Source organism: Lottia gigantea, assembly GCF_000327385.1.
Source record: "Lottia gigantea unplaced genomic scaffold LOTGIsca_27, whole genome shotgun sequence".
Taxonomy (NCBI): domain Eukaryota; kingdom Metazoa; phylum Mollusca; class Gastropoda; family Lottiidae; genus Lottia; species Lottia gigantea.
Window position 1 is genome coordinate 2,895,654 of NW_008708846.1, and position 25,924 is coordinate 2,921,577.

A 25,924-nucleotide genomic window follows, 5' to 3' on the forward strand; every position below is an offset into this window, starting at 1 on the left:
TAAAGTCCCCATGGACTGTAATTTAAAACGTTACGAATACAAATTGGAACAATGAAGTTGGTTTAATCGCGGATTCTGAGACATCAATTCGCGTTATTTAATCTCAGTTTCCTCGCAAAGTTAAACAGATCAAAGTTCTAACTAAAGTCGCAAATAGGCGATGCCTGATGCGGTGTAAGAAAGAACAGATAAACACACGACGTACGGGTTCGTACACGATTCGCTTCTACTTATTTCTACTATATCGATCATTCAGAATCGTACACTGTGCATCGTTTATTCCGCACCTTAATTCCTATTCTGCCTAGTAAGTAGCAATTGATTTTAACTATCAGACGAATTTAGTTTACTTAAAGTTTCGAAAGAGGATTTTTTGTTTCTATGTTATCAGGGGCACTATACCATTTGGATTTCGATTCCCATGGTTTCTGTAATATTTGGAATATCAGTATAACATCAGTCTGTCTTAGTAAAAATCATTTTGGTCGGAATGGTTTAAATATAGACTATAAAAGTCGCCATACACTGAGAATTTTTAAACGAAATAGACTATATTTCTTTGCAAGTGGGAACATCTGTCATAATCATTTCCGATTCCATCGCTCTCACCTGGATTTGAAAGGAGACTGTGTCTTGATGATCGAAGGGAAGCCAAGGACAGTGATGAATGCATTGTAGAAAAGGCACCAATCTCGTCTGTTTCCAAAAGAGAAGTCGGAGTTATCCAGTTATTCTGTGGATCTATTTTAATGAGACGAGGTTTTCCAGGCTCAATGTTCTGAGATTTCATGTATTGTACACACTGGGTTGATAATGCTGCCAATGCTTCCTGAACCTATAATGATATTTATGATAGTTTAAACTAAAATATTCCACCTGGTGAAAAGGCGAGGCGTCAATTGCCACCTATACCTAGCAAATTTTCCCAATGGTGTACTTAAGTAACTGGTAGTCAAGTTGTTAGAAGTTTGGACTTGAATTTTTCTAGTTACTATAACTTGGACCTTCAGTCATCCCGGAATCCAATATCTTACACTTTGCGACCGAAAACGTATGAGAACAGTCGTTCACGTTACGATTCTTTCGCCAATGTCCACTAACTAGAAAAAGGATAATTCTATATATTTTTGATTTGTAATGCGTTCCCCTCTACGCCAAAGATCTCTTTTTTTCTGAAAAGAATAGGTTTTTCAGATTTAAAGTACAGTCTTTCAGATAATGCTGCTGTACATCCTGTCCCATTTTTCGCCGACATAGAAGCTATATCAATCTTACCACTTTCACACTACTACCAAGAGGTGAAGAATCACGCCGTAAAGCAGCAAAATATGTATTGCTTCTGACTGCCTTTAGTTTGTTATGCTTGTCTCTTAGAGGTGAGTTTAAATCTACATGAAACTGTTCCTGAAAATATTGAGGTTACCAGAATTACGTCCGTTCCGATGCAATGCCTATCTACCCTTTTGATTTGATTAATTCTCGTCCAGATTCTGAAAGGAATTTTTGTTCCTAAACTTGTTTCCCTGTGTTTCTGTACCCATATCCAATATTTTCATCATTCTGTACTACGGTATCAAGAATCAAGATGCTAAATCAGGACGCCTACTGTTTCACCGTTGTTAAATGATTTCAATATTTTGCTTAGTGCGAAACTTTTCACATTGGGCACTGTCATCATATTCTTATAACATGCAAGCTTCTTTGTACAACCTAATTTCATTTCACAGCATTTGTCATTGAACTAGGAGTACCCACGTGCTATTTAGGAACTCCTCTCTGTTTAAAACGCAGGCTTACCATTATTGTGAAGTCTGCTGGTCCTACACCAATGAAGAGTACGGATAAAGGGAGCGAACTAGCTTCTATAAGCTTTTCTATAGTTGAATCAATGTCGTTTATCACTCCATCCTGCAATTAAAGTCACATAAGCGATGAATGGCAATATGAATACATCAGCGAACATGCACCACTGAATGATCTGGCAAAGCGTAGCATCTCGATGAGCCGGGATTTCAAATAGCTGATCTATAAGAGAAAGCAAGGAACGCTGTGACCTATCTTGGCGAGGTAAAGTTGACCAGGTTATGGGAACATATTTGGAATTTACCAAATAAGTCTTGGACATCGTCCACATGCAAATCCTTAATTTTGGTTCAAAAGTGCAATGACAGAAACATAGCAGACGTCTATTTGACAATACTTGGTCTCTTGGTGTGGAAACCTGTTTCGAATAAAACCGGTTTCAGATAACCTAATTCGTACCACTGGGTTGAAATAGCTGTTAATTTTCCAATAATTGGCTTGAGGAAGGATAAGAACTCACTGTAATGGTGTCAAAAATGTATACTTACTGTTATTATCAAAAGAGCGTAATATTTCTGATTGTTTTGGTTGATGTTTTTATCTATAAGTTGAAGAACTCTGTCTATTGTTGGAGTCAGATAAGTTGGTCCCGAGAACACAAGCGTTGGTATGATACTTTTATACACATTTATGACCTCCTTAAAATATGAAAGATAAATACATTTTTAATTGAAGCTTAAGAACTGCAACTGTCAAGTTGTAACCTTTTTGATATAGTAACAATAAGAGTTTCCGCTCATGATTTTCTAAGTTTTTCCTTAGTTATGTAACATCATTAAATTTATTAGGTCAAAATTGTTCTCAACAATGAATTTAATGTTAGCAAAATATTACAAAATTGCTCAATGGTCAAGTCGATTAAGGAACTTACTCGAATGCCTTTAATCCATATATCAGTGCCTTGGTCTGCCAATGAAAAACAGTGGGACGGTTTTTTAGATGACGATTTCTTAGCACCAAAACCTAAGACACAAATTCTCTGCTCTACATCATATCTAGCTATCATTGCACCTAAACTTTCTATTGCATTTAAATATTGGTTACTCTGAAATATACAAAGACGAATATTATAGAATAGACAAGATACAGAGCCCGATGTGGGGTCGTCGTTACAGTAATAATAGAAGGGCCAATCGGGTCCACAACATGTACGGACCAGTTCCTCTTATATTCGCCTCTTTTATTTTCTAATGTATCGACAACCCTCCACGCACGCCAGACTCCATGCATCCACTTCATGTCAATGCTGTGAAGACTTATCAGCCAGGAGAGATAAAAAAAAAAGATTTCCAAATCATGCTGAATTGTGTCCCATTTTAACAATTTAATAGTGTTGTAATAAAGTAGTGGATTTTGCCATGTCTAAGAAAAAAGATAATATTAAAGTGGGATAATATTAACCAAATGTATATTGTGAGGATGCAACATAAAGAGAAAGACAGTGCGACATAGAGAAAAAGCCAGTACATTTTACATGGAGCAACGAGGACAAAGCGTCAATCAACACCGTCATTACCTTTACAATTACAGTTGTTATACAAAAGAAACTTACCCGTAAATCTGTGGTATTGTGAAGTGATAATGAATCCGATATATTGCCATTGGAAGCCTGAAAAGAAATTATCAGATATCGATATAAAGCTCAAGACTTGTAAATCACCCAGTATCCTATTGGGTGTGTTTTATATGCTTAATTTCCTCGAGTATGACTATGATTTCTTAAAGAATTATATGCAAAAATGTACTGGTACTTACTATAGAAAGGCATTGATTGCGGTAGCTTGAGATGAGGCTATTTCTTACAAATTAATAGCTAGAAAGCCCATTTGTGGAAATGATCAGGGCAAGTTAGAATTTCATTTTTTTAATATAAGCACTAATTAAATGATCAAACTGGATTATGAACATAGACTATGCGTTTCTGTTGATGTTGCGGATAAAATTATACTTCTTACCGTAAAATCTAAAGCTAAGACCAGTCTGAGTTGACAACCTCCTCTGATATAATCCAATAAAGAATAATTCATCTCGACTCTATATTGATAGAACCTTAAACTTCCTGAATGTACCTCCTTCTTTCCTTTGGCTTGTTTCTTTGGACAAATCAGATGTACTGAAGCATAATGACCATCCCTGTAACATGAAATATAATCCTTGGTATATGGTTAGAAACAAATCATCAAGAAGCAGTATAAGGTATTTCAGTCAAAGACGAATTTTGGAGACTAATCTCAAAATGTCATTTGTGTACATTTCCAGCATCACGTTGAAAGTCAGCAAGACTTGCTCATCAAGATAAAACTGTTTTGGCATCACAATATGCCATATAATTATGGTGGTACTAAATTCCAACTTGTGTAGGGTGTGTTTCTTACAGACCTAGAACCTTGTGGTAAAAGTTTGGTTGACTAACTTATTAATGTACAAGGTCTTTGGTCATATGATTGTTCAACTTTAAATGAAAAAATAAGCATACCTTTTCATATGGACCAATTCAGATAAAGTTGTAGTGTAACAGCCTATCATTTTATACGTTGTCTTGACATCTCCACTAAAAATTATTGAAATAAAATACAAAATATGTCTATAAATCGGAAATTCCTGATAAAATTTTTTACACGTTGCCAATAAGATCGTAGTTTCGGTTACACTTTTTTACCTAGACAACATTTGCTAAGAACACATTTTATCTTAATTTGATCTCTTTTACATTTGAATGAGGTCATATGAAGCACATTTTTGTTATTTTTGACTCAGACAAAATCACTTATATGATTGTGCAAATTGAGTTTAAAACAACAAAGATACAATTGCGTCTTATTCCTCAAAACATTAACTCGTCGAGGACAGTGTGTAGGAATAATAACTTAGATACAGATTTCCACCTACCCATAAGATGTATGCCAACATGAAAACTGTAGTCTTCTATTCCAATCGTTGTTGCATAGTTTCTGTACACTTAGTTCTATTGGTCTCCAACTGTTATTAGGTAAAATTTATATATCAATATTCAGAGGACTTCAGGGTTATTTTCATAAAAACTGTCAAGCCTCTTGTTAGATTTCGCCCATTATGCAGACCATACCAATGTAAAGCTATGGACATGTAAACTTATAGTATTCGCCAATTCGCATTGCACGTAAATATTCATACTATTATCTAAAAGTGGAGTGAAAACTGAAAGGTATGGTGATCAACTGGCATCCCAATCTGGATAAATGACTTAGAAATCGGCTTTATTCCAATATCTTGCGATATCTGAGCGAACTCACTGAAAGCTAAATACAGAAAATGTAACATGCAATAAAAACTCACTTCGGATTTCTGGACTTATATATTACCTCCGTTCTAAACACAGGTTGGAATTTTATGCTGTTTATTTCTCGACCTATTTCTAAGTAACAATCAGGCTGAAAACAACAGCAAAAAGCAGTTTAATGAAGATTTCGGGCCATTTTAAAAGACACCTGTATCTGTTGTTGTAACCATCTTTTAACGGCACAATGCATTGTAAAAGCTAATCAGATGATTTGATGATGATGATGTTATTTGGAGCAGTTTTAGGATTGATATACTTCCTCATGTGAAAAGTCCATTAACTGCTACTCATGTTTCGCCAATATGTTGTTTGGAATTCGGGTCATGTAGTCAAGGCGTCAGTCTACGATATCTTTTCACATTTGGTACCTTTAGCTAATTTAAGATCATCATACTGGTACGACCACAACGGCTATATAATTTTGATCTTGATATTGCTGTTCTGCTATGATCCATTAATGGCTATATTTTAGTGGACTTCTACCAACTAAAAATCATAAACAGATAAAAATAGTAATCTATCATTCGTTCAAATTTAAACTCACGTGTCGATTAGCAAGCATTCCCCGTTTATCCAGATGATGTCCTTGTATGTGTAGTTGTGCTTTATTCTGGCATTCTTTAACCAGTTCTGTGGATATGGTAAGAAAACCTCTTGACTTTGGATCACCTACAAGTCAAAAGATTCACTACCATCAGACACTCTGTTCGAGAAGCTCAAAATGTAGATGGAATGAGGTTTCATTTCTGTACTAAATTATCAAATCCCAATGCTAGCTATAGAGGACAAGGAACTTGCTTTAGAATTAGATTGTGCTTGGCTGTAATGGAGAATATTTTTAAGTATGTATAAGTCTCCTCGGGTAATGTGAGTATGCAAATGATTTTTTCAAGTGTTACCTACCGTGCATTCTTATGGTTCTAGTAACAGAATGTACTGTTATAGAGAGATCTATCAATGATTCTAAATCAATCTCAACATTGCCAACATGATCGTGATGACGTAAGTCTGTGGAACTAAAAAAACAAGCGCAATATTCGGTTATGAACAGAAAAAAAAGTGTTTAGCTCCGACGATCTGATTCTTGGGGAATTTGCAAACACCCTTCATATATAAGATATTGTAATGTGGTCATTTTTGTTTTTATTTTGTTCATTATAACATAACATTTGTATATCTTGATATCACGTTATTTTCATTATGTGATGACGCTAGATGATATTGTTTTTATTGTATATTTGTAACATGATATTGTTTACAATACTTACCGATTATCTATATCATAGATAGAAAATAATAGTTGTTGTTTAATGCCGGGTTCTATATCCAGTACAAATGAATCGGTAAACTGAAATGAAAATTATGTCTTTATCAAGATCTCGAGAATTCGACATTCAGAATCATCACTTATCATGTTTGTGGCAATGCTATCTGGTCTACAAACTGAAACGAGGGATAGGATGACCTACGTTACGGTTCCTTATGTTCCGAGCTACGTTTTATGAGGGCTGCAACCTGCAATCATTATTTCCTAATTAAAATTATTTGATTTAAGATTGTGGGGGAGGGGACAAATAACAAATCTGCCAATTCAGTTAGTAGATATAAATTTAATAAATATTGGTATAAACTGGTTTGGGATAAGTTACAATAATGAATGGACTACTGCTGGTATGTATTGCTTCTCATGCTCAAAGCTGCAGCAGATAGCAGCCCATCTTGTGCAGTAGAATACAAATGTCTTATTGTGCCATAATTCGTGTGAACAGTAGCAATTCTTACCCTTGGATTCAAAGATTCTCGAATAGCTTCAGTTCGACCAAATTCTTTCCATTGGCCAAATTGTTTCATAGAGAGGACACAAATAGGATCAGTCTTCGTGAATAGGTCGAGATCCACCAGATCTTCACAAGATATCATTAATTCTACCTTACTACCACGTAATGCTTGAAATACTGAATCCATTGTTAGATTGTATCACTAAAATAGCTATATACAAACTGGATTTGATATCTGAAAATATATATTAAAAGTATAACATTGTAGTTACGTATAACGTAGTTCAAAATAACGGTCATTAGCTCTGAAACGAATATTGAATTGACAAACCTGGTAGAAGAGAGGTCTCAGGTGTTCTGCAGGTCTAAGTATGATTCGCTTGCGCCATACGCCACATTAAACGTCAATTTCTTCCCTACCAATGAGCACGAACATTTTTTGTAATATTATTTGGTAGGCCTATTATAGATTATGTACAGAAACGTATCTAATATTTGATTTGCAATTTGATCTCTTTCAGTAGGTAATTATTGTTTCATTTGAAAACCATGGTCAATAAACAACCCATATTACTACTATTAGATTAAATATTTATTGAAGATTTGAAGTATGTCTGTACAGGACAAAGCCTGTGACATGGTATGGAAACCCACTAGAGACACATTGACAAGTGTGGAAAAAAACAACATCAGAGTTCTTGCCAGACTTGCTTCAAATAACCAAAGCCGTAAGATTTCCCACTGTACATTGGTCTTTGTTTTTTTGATAACATTGTTAAGTTATTTTAGGTTTTATTTAAGCACATAGATTCATTTGTCAATAAGCTGTTCAATTGTTTCAAAATGTTTATGAACAGTCTTATTTTAAACTTTTATTGCCTTATTTGTATACGCAGTGGTATTATAAAACGGACCATTATTTTTCACCCTTACAACCGTGAACGAAGTCGATTTGAAACACATGAGTGTTAAAGATGTTCCATAGATGGACCACCTTTCCCACTTGTAACGTCATCATCCCTGAGCGGCATAGAGTTGAAACACATGATCGCAAACTGAGTGTGAGAGATGTTCAAGAAAGGCTAGTGGTAATTTATTCATACTACGACCAGAGGCTAAGCTTAGAACGAAGGGTATACATCTTTTCAATGCCATGTACTGGAAAACAAATAGAAAAATTCTTACCGTAATGTGGTTTATAGAGTGAAAGGTTGTTAAGGTCTCGAGATCACTGAAAGGAATATAGCCCCATGACGATAACCGTTGTTCTGGTTGATTGATTGGTGTTATGTTAAAGTATTCTAACTAGACTAGTGATTGAATGAATAGGATTAACATCGTAGTTAAAGAAGCTCGCCCACATTATATATTTGGCGAGGGATTGTTTATAGTGCTTCATCCTTATTACATTTATGCAGAAGAGTAGGACGTAAAACTCCATTCATTTCATTTCTTATTACATTTATGTGAATTAAATATGGTGAGGATATGTTCTTATTATAAAGGGATTCAAAAGTTGTTTTTTTCATTTGTACGATTCCGTTTTATTGTTAAAGGGACAAATTCGCCATTTTTGGGGTTGAACTTGGTTCTTGCATACATTTAAATAGTTAAAATTCATTCCAGAAATGTACGAAAATACCATAATTCCTTCAAAAATATCTCAAACTATGAATTGCACTAAGAATTGCACTTTCTATTCCTATAAAAGTCTTTCCTATATATAGGTCTAAAGAAATGACGAGTCGTCATTTTGAAATTTAAACGCTTTCTCACCAAGTTAGTTGATCAAACCTTTATCAACGGTAAAGGACAAACAAAAACTCACCCGGAAAAGATTTATTGCCACTGTATTAAACTGTATTAAATGTTCATAAATTATTCATAAGTTAGTTAAAATTGAAAAGTTTTTGCATCTGTTTTAGCTCTCAATTCTTAACAATATTGATAAAAATCAGATGAACAGATTTAGTCAAAAGGCTAGAAAGCCTTTTTACAATCCTTAAAATAGTTCACGAAACATGTATTTATAATCGACTTTAATTGAATCTCCTACAGATGGTCGACCGAGCGTAACTAATCCACAATACCTTCAATAGAAAGTGACTTAATAAATCAGGAGAGCCGAATTACGTCAAAGTTATCAAAGTGAGGAATGTGGTATAACATTTATTTTATCCTGAGTGAATCAAGACTGATCTAATAAGTAGTATAATATCAGGAAAGTACACAGATGAAGCTAGTTACCCCCCACTAGAAAGAAGAAACTGCCAGGGTAAAGAACTACAGCAGAAGACGAGATCTCTACAGAACAAGAAGAACTACAGACGAAGGTCTCTACAGAAGAAGAAGAACTACTGAAGAAGAACTCTACAGAAGAAGATCTCTACACAACAAGAAGATCTCTACACAACAAGACAAACTTCATAAGAAGAACTTACTCTACAGAACAACAAAGTATCGAAACAAAAAAGAAGTCATTGGAACACGTCGCTCTTTACTCAACATCTGCGATATGTTTCTTTTCAATAAGTTTTCCAACGAAACGGACATCATCCTTACCAAGAAGAGTAAATTACGAGATGTGAATTGTAATCCTTAAACAAATTTTTTCTGGAACATTATGACTGCAATCTGGCCCATCTGACAAAAAAACTTCAGTTCATTTTCCACGGATCTGATTTGACCATCAAAATCTATGTGGGGCAATGTCTTTGGTTGTGGATCACGTACTAGTTTATTGTATTCGTATATAATTCACTTGGAAACAAAGTAAATAGTCCCAAATATTGTGTATTATAGTCTAATACTATTTAAATAGTAATACGAGAAACAACTGGTAAAATGGGTCAAAGGAAAACGTATGAGTAATATTATGTTTATTCTAATAGTAATCATTAAAATATGTTCCGTTATCTATCAAATAATATAATAGGCTTAGCTATGTTAATCTCTGGGGAAAATAAAAAAAATGAGTTTTACGTCCTAATTTCATGCACCTACATGGGCTATTGAAGGATATAAACGGCATGCAGTGGAATTGTAATATGTACAGCCCCGAAAATGGTTTGTAAGAAGGTTTTCTAAATCGTATATGTGTATGGGGGACACTAATAACATCAACTTCAGCCAGTCCCCCCCCCCCCCCTTTTCTATGAAATGAATGTGGATCTGATAAACTAAATTGATATGTGGTATTAACTGCTGAACTGCAGCTTTTCCAGAACAGTGACTGTCCGTCTCGAAGGGCGCAATCCTCAAAAGTAACCTAATTAATGCAGTAGAGCTGAAAATATAGTAGAAGGCCAAGTGTAAGCGTTATTTATTCAATAGTTCAATTCTTAAGTAGCTTAGAAGAGGCCAGGGTAGGGTGTATCTTTATCTACCCAAAGCACCACTCAGCATGCCAGTCTTGTCGGTTTGACAAAAAATATTGTTGACTAGTTTCATCTGTTACCTCCCTTTCTATATAAGAAAATCTTACAAAATCTATCATTTCTTACAGTGTATCGCAGAATAATACCGACGGATTTTGATAACAGACGGCTGTGAAAATACTTTGAAATGCCACTATATTTTGATGTGCCAAAAATTCATAATGTCAAGATGTAATAATCGACCTCGCCAATGTAAATGAAAAGCAATATAGTGCATAAACCCTGGATATCTAACGGTCTGGGGCAGGCTGTCAGTTATATTTCAGTCATGTCAATATGTGATAATAATTAGGTCTGATATGATCGGCTTGTATTCTATTTGTCCTATAACAGAAATGATAGTAATCCATGTTTATAACCTAGTAAGCTTGTTCTTGAGACATTTATCCTCATAAATCGAGGCTAGTTGGCTAAAATTAATCGGTACCAGGCAAAATCGGCTTTATGGAGATAACTTTCTTTATAATTTCCGTACTGCAGGACTCTACGGTGGTGTTAAAAAGAACAATTGTCCTGAAGGAGACAAGACACTCTATTTGTCAGAGAAGCATGGTCCAAAAAGCCATAAAATCGTGGAATATGTATCCTTTAACCATTTAAACCAGGTTTTTTTTCAATTAAGTAACTAAATCTCGACTTTTTATGTTAAGAATTGCTAAAAACTCCTTGGAGCTTACACATTCCGTTGTGGCGTTGGGCCCTGAAACCTCTGAAGCTGAAGTGTTTTTGTGGCTATAAATGACTGAAAAGGTCGTCGTAGGCCACAGCAAGCTACTGAATTAATGGTTTAGCCTTATTTGTTGATATTCATAAACTAATTATTCAATTTCTGGTTGATTCGACCCAGTGAAGTCAAATTTAGGTGCAAAGAATTTGTTACTTTGAGGATATTTTTCCAGTTCCACAAAATGTCCTCACAAATGGAGGAAAGATAATTTTACCTCCTAAATCCCTACCACCTATACAAAATGTTCCAATTCAGCCTGATAGAACAGATCGTCCATGTAGACTCGACGTTTGATTTGTACCTCTGTCCAGTTTTTAGACATGACCTTTGCGATCATTCAGTATTAGTTTGTTCTAATCCAAAATGCTACACCAAGACCACAAAAATGTATTGGACTGCTCTGTCCATGGTAATATACGGAAGAAGAGTAAACTACAATTTTAGTAGGAACTATTACAATGAAAATTTGATATTCTTTACATTTAAAATAGGATATTCTTCATATTTCAAAAGCTTATTGGAATACCAAATTTTCTAGGTCACTTGGCTAAATGACGTGTAATTGTGACCTATATATTAGCAGCAGATGTGAAATAAAGACATAAAAGCCCGGGAATATTGATTTCCACAGATCGACCTAATAGTTATTCAGGGCGGAACAGATATTTTTCTTAATAGCTGTTTGCTTTGTGTTGTACTTTTATCATTGAAAACGTATAGCGTCAAAAGATTTCAGTCGAAATTTTCATTACTAGTAGTTTCAGTAATATTCAAAAAGGAAAAAAAACAATCCATCAAAAGTCGGGTATCCTCATACAAAAGTATGTCGTTATGATAACTGACTGAATCTTTGGCACTCAGCCAAAATTAAATGAATTTATACAATGTAGTAAATGTAGGTTTTGTCGGAAGGAAAATGTTCCGGGTTGCGCAATTCCACGCCTAGTGTAGAGCTATGTCCAATCAGTAGCAAATGTCGTTTGAAAATTAAAAATATCCCCATTTACACTCAACACATTAAAAGTAAGAGTCTGAGAGTAAGAGATTTCTCCAGTCAAGTCACTGACCTTATATAAAATACTGTGGTTTAATACAAAGACTGTTTCAGCAAATTAGGAAGTTAGCGTGTTTTTTTTTTAATATAGTCTGAACAATTTTGATCAACTTTAAAGATACAACAACGTTGTTATTAAAGGTTGCTGGTGTTGGGTGTTATTGAAGATACTCTGCTATGTCCAGGGTTGCTAGAGTCGATCCATTGAGATTTCTAAAATAATTTCAAAAAAACATATTTTCTTATTAAAATATTTTGGTATTGGGATGGGAGTTCGGTTCAAGATCATCTTTTTGACGCATCAAACACATATTCTGGTAATCGCCTCATAAGAATCAGAATATAAAAATATTGTTCAGGTACCTCTGGTCAGACAGATCTCCGGTGTTTTTCAATTACAAATTCGATTTCAATTTCAATGGTATTAGTCTGTTTAAAATGTATTGAGGAAAAACTAAAACCAGGTACAACGGGTTAAGGAATTGAAATGAAATAAGATGAAAATCGAACCACAGACCCTACACTACAGATCATGTTGTAATGTTATGCTAATATTCATTTGAGAGAATCGATACAAGTGAAATTATGATCATAATTGAAATAATACTAATTAATTGTTATCAGGTGTGAACTCATTTAGACCAAGTTCAAGAGTTCAATTTTGATCGTGTTTCATTAAAAATATTAATTGATTTTCTCAAATGAGTATAAATATGAGTGGAATACTAGTGTTCGGGAGTTCCAGTATTATCCATCGTACACCTCGTATATATATTTGAATCTTAACTAACTAGCTAAGGAGAACAAATAAAGTTGTTGATAAGAAGAATGTTGTTTGTCTTACTCGACCTGTGCGAGCTTCCTTCAAAAGTTTTCTACGGGGCATTTATTTTTAAGGACATAGTTAAATGACAATATAAGGGGATAATCCTTGTCGGTTTACACTACGTTAATGCATTTGCCTATAATTTTGTCAAAAACTGCCCCAATTCAAACGAAAGCTTAAGGTTTATTTTTTTTTTAGATTTAAGTAGATCGAAATATACCCTATAATTCAATCTGCTATGGCTCCAAAAAGAAGGTACATTGTCAATGATAATGTATGACTTGTGGGAGTTGTCAACACAATGTTGTAAACAGATGTTATTTTGAAGATCCTAAACAATTTGTTATTGAAAATGGTTTTCTATTTATAAAATTCTATAAAGATGTAATCCTACTTCCACGCTCAGAGTATTGTTGAAATGAGCTCTTAATCTTTTGTTATTGTCCACAGTTCATGAACAGGTCAGTTCCTTACTTTGAACGTAATATACAATACCGGGAATCGAGATTGATCGGCATCATGACCAATACATGCTATGGACTGTAGTCAACAAATATAGATTATTTTAGCAAATCCTGGTCGATTTCAAACAATAACACGACCTGTTCACTTATTTATAGGTAGGCCTAGTAATGGACATAATTATTAAGCACGGCTTTTTCAATTTCTATTTATTCTACCCAAAAAATAAAGTGGATTACTCGTTTTATGTTATGAATGGGTTCCTGATGCACAAAAAACATATTTTACGACTTTAGACCTATTGGCATTAATGGTCGCCATTTTGAACGTCACGTGATTGCCGCCATTGAAGTTCTGAAGAACACCAATATGTCAACAAAGTACCTGAGTATGTCGTCCAACAATTCTCTTATTAGTGAGTATGATTAGAAAAACTACGTTTAGTGTTGACACATAATAAGTTAGCTAGATTGAAATTCGTGTGCAAATTAAAGTTTTGTCACAAGAATTGGCGGAAGGCCTATTTCCATCTTTCTTCTGCATCTGTCATTTTGGGTTCATGACTCAGATAGGCAGTCACTAGCCTACCCCTTACCCCGTCTTACCACTACGGTTTCTGAATTGGATTTTAGTCTTTTATTCTATATCATCGTTTGTAGTTGGGTTGCTGAAAATTCTAACCATAGGCATAGTTTCAATAAGCATCAGATCTCTAGATCTACCATCGGTAAATATTGCTTGGAAATTTTATTTTACAGTTCAAAATTTGGGTCATTCTCCTGTGCAATCTATGCGGAATAGTTCTCGATTTTCAGCAATTTCTTGTTGACCAAAAAGAAGCAAAAAACATATTTTAACAATTTGTATTTGAAAGTATGTATTTGACGGACATAATGATATGAATATATAAATATACACTCTTTGAAAGAGTTACAGGGTCCAAGTGTCTGTCTTGATAATCGCGTAGACAGCTGAAATGATGTTATAGAGATTTTCTAGTCTTTTTGTGTATATCGAGGCACTTTATTGCTTCTATTTGCACTATTCCCGAGTCTCGTCTGGTTAATGTAATTCAGGAGGAAAACAACTTGACTAGATTATACCGTCAACGTAAAGCAAACCACTTAAATGGTATTTGCGATAGTGATGTCATAATCTGGTCAAGATTTTCTGGAAGTAAGTCAACGCAGATAGGGATTCAAGATTGTGGAAAAGCTGGAAGTGACACCGATATGCATAAATTGTCCAGAAAACCTCTTTTGAATTCTATAATAATAAATAGAATTGCGTGTTGGCCAAAATTAACATTAAAGGTATCAGATCTTCCATGAGACACATAGCCATCAATACATTTTCGTTAATAAAATTTTGATAAAAACCAAATTAGAGTGAAACATCTGATGATCTGAAGGGCAAAAATTCCTAATGTATTCTGTTCAGATGCATTCAGTATCCGAATCAGACAAAGAAAAGAAAGACTGTGTTCAGTAGATGAACCCGTGTAACGTTGTAGGAGGTAAAAGTCCACAAATGAATTTTTAATCCAAGTATTCAATGATTATGAAAATCTCACAACAATTATTTAAAACACCAACATCAGACAATGTTAGAGACTAGTTTTCGTTATAAGTATATGTTTGAACGCAAATTAAAAACACCGATAAAAACCAAAATTTACCCTCCACAGAATTCATCTCAATCTTATCCAGCACACGATGACGTCATCAACTCACACTTGAGCTTCACACAAATTGATATATAAATCACTGTCATACGAAACTGTCGCAGTTGACTCCTTTTCCTGACTTGGAGGGTCAAAGAGGTCTATCCTTACGTCGTTCTTCTTACTTTTCTTGCTGTCGTTGGTTTTAACCGAATTGCTGTCCTTGCTACTAGATTTATCCGTATTATTGGAGAATGTACTGTCAGAAGGGCCGTCCGTCGCAGATTCGGAAAACTCGTTTTTCGTGTTGATGCACTCGACAATCTTATTGTTTTGAGTCATTTCGTTCACACGATTGCTATCTCGTTCTTCGGCAATTTTCGACAAAACTAACTGTTTAGGCTTGTCTCTTTCTTTGTGTTGAATGTAACATTGGAGCTGAATTTTATTCCCCTCCTTACAGTTCGGTTTGAGTTTGGAATGTGACATAATACATTGTAGATTGTTTAAAGGCTTTGAGGTCAACGCCTCGGAAAGTTCAAGATCGAGCAAAGCAGCGGCTTCTGACATGTGGGCACTACACGAACCGTTCTGTTTCTGAAGAATTTCCTGGTTGGAAGGATGTCTTTCAAAATAGGGCATGGTATAAAATAACAGACCACCAACTATCATAGCTACTCCAGCAAAGATGTAGCCAGCTACATCACTTTTGTGGGCTTCTTTAAGATAAGCTGAAAATAGAAAATAGAGGAGGTTAAGATGTTTTTGCACTTTCAATCGAATATAAACATATTTTCCGGCGTTCAATGAGATGTTGTTTTCATAGGTTACTAATATAATCTACTAATACATTTTGGGTAGTTTTGTATTTTTGAAAAAATGTAGACGAAAACGTTATGTTGCTGTTGTAAAGTTATGTATTGTGGTAAAGTAATGTATTGTTGTGGTTTAAACATCTAGCACCTAAACTATGTCTTGGTGGAACTATACATGAAGGTATTCTTGTAATGCAACCATTGTAATTTGTCTTATTATTATTTGTTTTTTTTTTGCAAATTGAATGCAAATTTGCGTCCTCCTTTTCTGATCCAGTAATGTTCACTAGTAAGAAAATATGTAATTAAAACACCAGTATACCAAAACCTACTAAAGTAGGTTAGTAGTGTATATTTTAGTAGCCTAATAACTAATGTAAAATACAACTCATTAAAAGTTAAAATTAGCGTGGAGAGTTTAATTAACATGTAATTAAATCATAACAACGTTCTATAAGTAAATGTTAGATAACACATTCTTATTTAAGCAATTTAAATAATAGCGTTATTAAAGGAAATATTTCCCATAGTTTTCCAACTAACATTTCGTATGGTCCCATTGAGTCCAAATAGTTTCTCGGGTTTCGCACAGGTCATGAAATAGCCATCAAGGAAACATTCTTTTCAGGAATATCAGGGAAAATCGTTATAAATCTAGAGAATTGAAAGTTTTCCTTTCTTAATATGACACGTAAACGTGAATATGTTAACGTGCTATCGTGGACTGTCTATTACTTGCAGTTATGTAAAATGAGTCCAGACTAGAAAATTCGTAGCAAAAATTTAATTGAAAGAGATTTCAACACTGACAGTAACAGAAAAGCCGAACTTCGTCGGTAACTTGGCAAGTGCTCGATTAAACTCACTAACAGATATTTTACAATTTGATTTTCGGTTGCGAGCACCGACGCCGTTTGTCTTTCTGGTGTAAGATTTTTTTAAAGAGCATATGGATGCCTAACCTACATTAAAATTTTGTGTAACTTATACTATTGAATTCTTAACATAATATTTAACATTAGACGGGAACATTTCAATCTGGACTTTATTCGGACCTTTTATTCATTATTACAACCTAGCCTTCAACACGATTGCTGATCCATGATCTCATTTCCGATTCTCAACCTGGTGAAAAATACTGCATACAATGAAGGGTGGCTAAAGAGGTCTATCTACTTATCTAATACTCGTGCATAGGAGTATAGGCTAAATCCCCAGGTTTCATGATCTATTTAAAAAATAATTTGCCGAATTTGTCAACAGTTAAAAAGATGATCTTATAGGCTACAAGTCCGTTTGATGAGAAGTGCACGGGCCATATTCAGGTCAAGTTGACACGCATGTTGATTGTTATCAAATGAATCGGTCAGCTGATTTATTGATGCTCGATTTAGAAACGCTATTGGAATATTTCTAGATAATTATCTAGTAATTTATCTATAAATAGTAGCTCCAAGGATTCGCACCTGGGCAAAACATCCTGTTCGGTGAAGGACAATCGTGGAACCATAGTGACAAATGACGTCAATTGTACCAAATATAGATTGGAATCACGCCAAAGGCCGGCGTCAGAGTATCGATCGAACGCCACTGTTACGAATCTATTGGTGAAATAAGATTAAGTTAAAACGACCACTGTCTCCGTGCAGGATTGGAAAAATGAGATATGTATTAAATACAAGCTTGTGACGACGTTCAATGACGAAACTAGGCTAGTATTAAGCTAGTTTCTGGGACTGATATCGTATGGATTTATTTCACAAATATCACTGCCTTCGTCAATCGTTTCTATTTTTGGTACGTTCTGGCTTCAACTTAGTAAAGTGAATTAATAAAACCAAACTAAGTAAATTTCAGCGCTATATTTGGAACAGCTTCTTAAATCATTCGACAATAGTGTCTTTTATATTCTGCAATTAAATTTTTCCAGAATCGAAATAGTTATGCCATTAAAATCTAAAGAGGAAAGACGCCCCATATCTCAGTGACACCATAAGAAAAATAATTTTGTTTGCAAGGAATTTTTAAACAAAGAATGCTAATTTATTGAGCGCCGAATTGCATCTGATTAATTAAATATAACTATAAGGAAAACATTTTAACAGTTGGAAATAGGAACATAGTTCTTGAAATAGCTGCAAGCCAGCCTGCAATGCATAGAATTTACAATCATCATGCACTCATAGCGTTCCAAGTCCTCTTTCGACTAAAAAGGTATACATAGACACAAACTCTTCTTAAATTCTGAATTCCAACTGCCATTTTACACTGATACGGATTCAAACATTGACATCTATTTACGATGTCTTGTTTTCCCCACTGCAGTGGCTCCAAACCTTTTTTAGCATTCGCACCCCTGAAGCTATAATTTGAACCTGTCATACCCCCTAACCCGTATCATCCACATCTGCTGCATGGAAATATTTCCTTTTTTCAGTTGCATTTGGTGTAGAGACAAGCTACACAATGTGAAATTCCCTTTAACTTTGACACAAATCGGGGTTCCCGCAAGCGTCTTCAGACGCAGGCTTGACGTATCCACTAGCGCTAGGCTCCTTATTCCGAAACCTTTAGATAAATTCGTAGCCCGACAAGAATTGGCCAAAGCTCCGAGATAGGTAAAAAAAAAAAACAGGTTGAGATCCGGGCACTAATGGAAGACCCGAATGGACTGGATAGGAATGTTTATATTGGAAACAATCTTATTCAGTTCCTGGCATTCCAATTAACCTGATTCTAAGAGATATTACCTCATGTCAATGATTATTTGACCGAACTTATTACCTTTTTCATGAATACTGATGGCAAATTACGAAGAGATCCAATTTTCACAAAGTATTTAACATCCTTAGTTATGAAACATTCTCATTTCTAGATTACGACAGCATGGAAATGAATCAAAAACGACTTTCTGATTATGAAAGATTGTACTTGGGAGATTTGCTGGACGGTTCAATACCCAACGTTGACAGTACCACGAGTATTTGTAGAAAGGTTAATGATCATAACAACAATAAAAGAAAACTTTCACTCAAACACAATAACACAATTACGGAAGCGTCCTGGGGCAAAATTAACAGAAGAAAAAAATGATTATATAATCATTAATTTAACTTACTATGTCGAAATTAAACCGATTGATTATTTAATTTCGACATACTTTTCTCGAAATAAATTATATTCATTTAATTTCGACATACTTTGCTTCCGTACTCAATAATAATCTGGACAAACCTCGAAACCTGTAATAAAGGCATTTGACTTCGAGTTGACTTGAGTTCAAGTTGAGTATAATTGAGTATTGCCATGTAGTTAGTTTAAGTTGAGTAAAATTGAATATTGTCATGTAGTTATTTCAAGTTAAGTATAAATTGAGTATTGCCATGTAGTTATTTCAAGTTAAGTACATATTCATGTAGTTAGTTCAAGTTGAGTATAAATTGAGTATTGTCATGTAGTTAGTTCAAGTTGAGTATTAATTGAATATTGCCATGTAGTTAGTTCAAGATGGGTAAAATTGAGTATTGTCATGTAGTTAGTTCAAGTTGAGTATAAATTGAGTATTGCCATGTAGTTAGTTCAAGTTGAGTTTTAATTGAATATTGCCATGTAGTTAGTTCAAGATGGGTAAAATTGAGTATTGTCATGTAGTTAGTTCAAGTTGAGTATAAATTGAGTATAGTCATGTAGTTAGTTCAAGTTGGGTTAGATTGAGTATTGCCATGTAGTTAGTTCAAGTTGGGTTAGATTGAGTATTGCCATGTAGTTAGTTCAAGTTGAGTTTAAATTGAGTATTGCTATGTAGTTAGTTCAAGTTGAGTATTAATTGAGTATTGCCATGTAGTTAGTTCAAATTGAGTATAAATTGAGTATTGCCATGTAGTTAGTTCAAGTTGAGTATTAATTGAATATTGCCATATAGTTAGTTCAAGATGAGTATAAATTGAGTATTGCCATGTAGTTAGTTCAAGTTGAGTATAAATTGAGTATTGCCATGTAGTTAGTTCAAGTTGAGTTTAAATTGAGTATTGCCATGTAGTTAGTTCAAGTTGAGTATAAATTGAGTATTGCCATGTAGTTAGTTCAAGTTGAGTTTAAATTGAGTATTGCCATGTAGTTAGTTCAAGTTGAGTATTAATTGAATATTGCCATGTAGTTAGTTCAAGATGAGTATAAATTGAGTATTGCCATGTAGTTAGTTCAAGTTGAGTATTAATTGAATATTGCCATGTAGTTAGTTCAAGATGGGTAAAATTGAGTTATGTCATGTAGTTAGTTCAAGTTGGGTATAAATTGAGTATTGCCATGAAGTTAATTCAAGTTGGGTAAAATTGAGTATTGCAAATTAAGTTGAGTTTTGCTAATGATGAGTAAATAAAGTACTTACTTGCCACTGGAGCTCCAAATAAGAATGGAAAGCACTGAACAGCACAAACAAAGCTCCATGCTCTCTCCATTAATTTATGTCTGACTAATTCATAAGCGTACATTTTTAATGTCAAATAGTAACTTCCACAGCAGATACCGTACGCCCATGCGTATAACGAATGTGCGTTATGGTCCTCAGCCATGATAAAAAGTAAAGTAAAAACACCACACAAGATAGCGGAAGTTTGACACAAGTGACGCCTTGAAATGGAGCAATCGTTACTATTTTTAATAATGATATAACCCAAGGCACAACAACCAATAACAAATCCAACACCAAGATAGACATTAAGTAAAACCAAATGATCTGGGTCAATGTTTTTATTCTCTGATGCTGTTCTCATCTGAAATTACAAACGAAAATATAAACATAAATATGTTGTCGATGTGTTTCTCAAAAGAATAAAAAAGCGATTCAGCTGATTCGGTGTTTGGTCGAAAATAAACGATGTAGAACTGTCTTACCAAATTCAGCACTTATAATATGTTTATTTCAAATAGTCATTTACCACAAAGTGTTTTGTTTTTTATCCACGATTAAAATCGAGGCTCAAGTGCTTTTGAAGACCATTGACACAAGGTTCTTTATCAGCAGCATCCAAATTGTTACAAAGGACACCAGTAGGTCCTAAATAAAATCCTTATTTGATGTCTATTTTAAAGACTCTTTAAATAAAATTTTGATTGGCATGGAGTTTAATGGAGTTTCTTTAAATGTCAAAATTGCGCAATTCTCTTCATTGTTGATAGAAATATAAATACCTTGGAATTTAAAATATTAAAAAAACTCTTAATATATAAATGTATCTTTCATGTTCATTTTGCACTTTTGTTCGGTGCATGTAAACTCGCATACTTCAGATCGACCTACTTCATGATCTCAGAGCAACTGGCAGCGCCTGGATTAAGTGCTAACCAGCGACCGTAAAATCGCAGTAAATGTCACAAAAAAGGGAAAATTTACAATAGAATTGAGAGGCGATGTAAATTTTTCATGAAAATTGGAACAATGGCAGAGTCTATCGTCTGTTCTATTTTGTAAGTGTTAAATTTCAGGATTTTAGAGTCGTTTCAAAGCTTGATGCAGTTTTGTCAACTCTCTTTTCGGTAAGATATCTTGGCTGTCTACCTTTTACTAGAATACCATATAGTTGGTTTGACAAACCTAGTCGTGTGTCAACTGAATCTTCGGAGAAAATACAAAAATATTACAACTAATGACAACCCCCGTGTGTCAACTGAATCTTCGAGGAAAATAGAAAAATATTACAAAAACTGACAGCCCCTCGTGTGTCAACTGAATCTTCTGGGAAATAGAAAAATATTACAGCAATTGACAGCCCCAATGTGTCAACTGAATCTTCGAGGAAAATACAAAAATATTACAACAAATGACAACCCCCGTGTGTCAACTGAATCTTCCGGGAAATAGAAAAATATTACAAAAATTGACAGCCCCTCGTGTGTCAACTGAATCTTCTGGGAAATAGAAAAATATTACAGCAATTGACAGCCCCCATGTGTCAACAGAATCTTCGAGGAAAATACAAAAATATTACAACAAATGACAACCCCCGTGTGTCAACTGAATCTTCCGGGAAATAGGAAAATATTACAGCAATTGACAGCCCCTCGTGTGTCAACTGAATCTTCGGGGAAAATAGAGACAGCATATACTTACCAATGTTATGAAAGGAACATGAATACCAATTCCAACGATTGCACAAATTCCCAATAAAGCTTGTAACGATCTCATTTTCAAAGCACTAAAGTCTAAATATGGTGGTTTCTCTGCTTCACGATCACGTCTGTTTTTCTTCTGATTTTTCAAGTGAAGGATGACTTTTCTGCGAGGATGGTATAGTGAGGCTGAACGATATAGTGCACCAGCTATGATAGTCAATACCAACAAGCCTGCTACACATTGTAATGCATGCATCCATCCTATAAATCTGAAAATCAAACGTTCAGTTGGTATGAAGAACTAATTTACTCATTTATGATCTGGGTTAGATATCCTAGTCATTAGGTTTTTTATGTGTTTCGGGGTCACTTATAGCATTAATTTGCACCATTGACACTACTGATGACAGATAATAAGGCGAATGTATCCCTTAAAGGGATACGTTTTAAGTTTACTTACTCGATTAATTTCCGGAAAAGTACCGATACCACTGCTGTTCCTACACCAGTTCCAGACACCAGAACCATTTCAGCCAGTTCTCTTCGTCTCCTAAAATACCTTCCAACCATGATGTTAGCTGTAGAAATTGTGATACCACTTCCTAAAGACATGACCACACAATGGCTGATAAACAGCTGTTCGGGTTGGTTGGAGAAAGCCAGGAACAAGCAACCAAGGGCACAGATCAGACCACCAATGACGGCATACAGTCTTGGACTCTTCCGTCGACATATTATGGTTATAAATGGTGATATGAATAGTGATATGCCGATACCCAGACTTCCTAACCATGCTAAAAAAAAAAATATCAACATTTTATTACTATGTTCTTCTGAATATTATTTTTCCTTATAAAGCATCGACAATGAATTCTTAAATGTTAGGTTAACTTGCTAAGTTTTAAGCTTGCATAAAATATGATAACCAATATTGCACTGTAACAACCGTGTTGAGCAATGGAGCATGTAAATTGTATGGTGTGGTAAAATATTTGCTAGTAAAGTGTGGAAAAAGCACAGCAGAACAATTACTATTTTGAGACCCCTTGTACCATCTCACATCCGGCGCTTTGGTAGAAAAAACAGTTTGAAAAATGTATATATATAATGTTATGTAAAATAGAATGTTGTAAACATTATTTTGCCTTGAACCTGATTATAAATAACATATACCGCGTGACTAGAGTCAATCTTGCAGACGTCTGGTTAAACTGATCTCGTCTGTTACAAAATGACTTCGTCTGTCATAAACAATCTGTTTTCATATTTACTTCTCATATCGACCTACTTCAGTTTTTGACAATACGCAATAAATAAGCCATGACAGGGAAAAAATAGAAAAGCAATGACGTCATTGGAGAAATCAATAAAGCAGATAGTGTTTTTGTATTGGTAAATATCTGTTTCTTGATAGATATCCCATTGTTGGCAGATAGTTAATCAAATGGTTCTCTTATTAATTCTCTATATTGGTTGTTTACGGTACACTTTCGATAAAATGTCATACAAGCTGAAAACTTGCTTGCTTTACGTCAATGAAAATCACAGTCTATGGCTCTTACGTCATCGTCCCAAAAATGACATCTATTCTTCCAAACTTAGAAAACTAATACGGTTTGGATTCTATATAAAGAATTTATAAGCTATAACTTGATAGAAAATAACCTTTTTCTTTTGACCACCAGTGTACCTCACTTGGTCGCTAGTCTGATTGCCGTTTCTAATATAATAAGGTATTCTGATTTGGCCTCAAGCAATGAACTATCTTTAAGAGTGCATTTTTGCCTTTCTAAGAGAAGCCCTAACCCACGTGTACCCACTCATCTAGTTGAGCCACTGGATATTCTTTGTCCAAGAGCTGGTATTGACGGATTACAGTTATGTCATATCTCAGCAGACTGTGGTCCTCCGTAAAAGATTATCAAAGTTACTTAAACCTGTTCACATCGGATCTTTTGGAGAGGTCGTAAACGAGAATGAAAAAAATATTATTATTATAATTATCGAGATGTCACACGTGTTACAGATAAACAATCCTCATTGGAGATGGATGGTGTATCGAATGGACATATAATTATTAACAAAGAAACTGAACAGCAGCGAACTGTTAATAACAACAGCATTAAGACTTTACCAAATCATCTCTGCGTCCAATACTTGTTCACGTTTGCATAAAATGGTTTTGGCATGTCTAGAGTTCCTTATTGAGATAGCACATTGAGATTCGAAGCGTTAGTGCCACAAAGCAACTTGTTCAGTTGACAACGCTATTCTACCGCTTCGTACCAATTTCATAACTGAACATCAGGCAGGAATACTTGCGTAAGTCGCTTTCATACTTCAGAACGTGAAGTGAAAGGAATCTGAAATGTTCCAGAAGATACGACCATAGTTCATTAACCGATTGATCTAAGTCAAGGTCACCATAATCTTTGGATGTCATCCAAGTTTCCTGACCTACTATGTTCAATTACTTATATAAAATATGAATCTGTATGCTGGTGTCGATTGTGGTCGATACTAACCTAAGCATTACTTACTTACTATATAGTAAATAGAAGTCAAACTCATATTTATCTGCATAGGTTTAAGTACTAATAAAATTACTATAACGTACAACCAAACAAACTTGCATTCTTTTTATTGGGGAAGGGGAGAGGGGCTTAAAAATCGCAATAACCGCCATATCATTTGCTTTACTTTCTATTCTGACACTACAAGCATCCACTTCGTTGCAATTGTTAGAAGTCGTCTCGATGTTATATCGGCTAATTTTGCATATCATTTGAAAATATGAATGATTTATCTAATTATGCACCCAGTTCATGATAGTTGGAAGAATTCATCCAAATTATAATGTAATATTATGAATAATTCATCTAATTATGTTAATATTTTGACCAAGTATATATTGTTTAATTATCTTGTATTTGAAATCGGTCCACAACCTTTAATATGTTCCCTTTCTGTACAAAATGCCAATATTATTTATAATTCATTATATTTATATATTAACAAAGTATATATTACTTCCTGATCAATCTATAATTTTACCTCAAGCAATATATAATGTGCTTTTTCATCTGTATTTGAAATGTTTATTACAACTGCTGTCATCTATTATAATTTATTTCCAGTTGTATGGAGTCTGAGAATTTTTAATTATTCCTATATTTCTATCATCCTAGGAATCCTATCACGAACTAACGAAAGTTATGGGGTTTTCACACTATAATTATATATAACCAAATCGCATCTAGTCGATAAATTTATACAAGCAAATAAACGTACAAAGCCTACGCGCGCACACTGACTGAAAGGCGGCTAAGGTTCACCTTTTACAAGAACAACCGCAATTGGCAAAATAATTATAGCATCTGAATTTAGTCACAAGTCGACGTGAGCTCAACTTTATGCCAAAGTGTGAATCTCGACAGAGTACCTAGCTTAAATAACAGAGCGTTTTTGGACCATCAGATGACTTTCATATGTATATAACTTGGAAGGAACGTATTTCGAGCAGTTCTGTAACTTTAATTGATTGGTCAACTACATATTATACCAATTTGAATATCACAAACGAATATGAATGAAAGGAGTTTTACGTCTTACTTTTCTGCGAATATCAGCAGTTAACTTCATATCGCAGTCTGAAGAGGAAGTATGAAAAAGTACCCAGCACATCTTCATTTTTCCATCAAACTTCAACACTATGAATCAGTGAAAATTTGTCATGGAAACTTTGCCAACTGTTAGAGATGCAGGTAGGAGGGCTTGACACGGACGTTGAGATGGGACAATAAAGCATGGTCCAGGGTTTTAAAGTCTGTGAATGTTGAAGATGCCTCAACGTTTCGAAATAAAGCTTA

The 25,924-nt window shown here is 34.6% G+C and overlaps 2 protein-coding genes across 2 annotated transcripts; both read right to left on the minus strand.

Moving 5' to 3' along the window:
- Positions 1-396: 396 nt before the first annotated feature.
- LOTGIDRAFT_161113 (hypothetical protein) lies at positions 397-7,147 on the minus strand (the record flags this gene model as incomplete). The annotated part of the gene is made up of 15 exons (XM_009056350.1): positions 397-428; positions 610-835; positions 1,276-1,404; positions 1,798-1,908; positions 2,352-2,501; positions 2,735-2,908; positions 3,416-3,472; positions 3,819-3,996; positions 4,340-4,414; positions 4,753-4,842; positions 5,179-5,273; positions 5,727-5,851; positions 6,086-6,198; positions 6,451-6,530; positions 6,965-7,147. The coding sequence occupies 15 exons, from the start codon at positions 7,145-7,147 to the stop codon at positions 397-399; spliced, it is 1,818 nt and encodes a 605-aa protein (XP_009054598.1).
- Positions 7,148-20,335: 13,188 nt separating this feature from the next.
- LOTGIDRAFT_94863 (hypothetical protein) lies at positions 20,336-22,847 on the minus strand (the record flags this gene model as incomplete). Its single annotated transcript, XM_009056351.1, has 3 exons — positions 20,336-20,716; positions 22,054-22,324; positions 22,516-22,847. Coding segments are annotated over 3 exons (984 nt in total), but the record flags the coding sequence as incomplete, so codon positions are not given.
- Between the last annotated feature and the right edge of the window lie 3,077 nt (positions 22,848-25,924).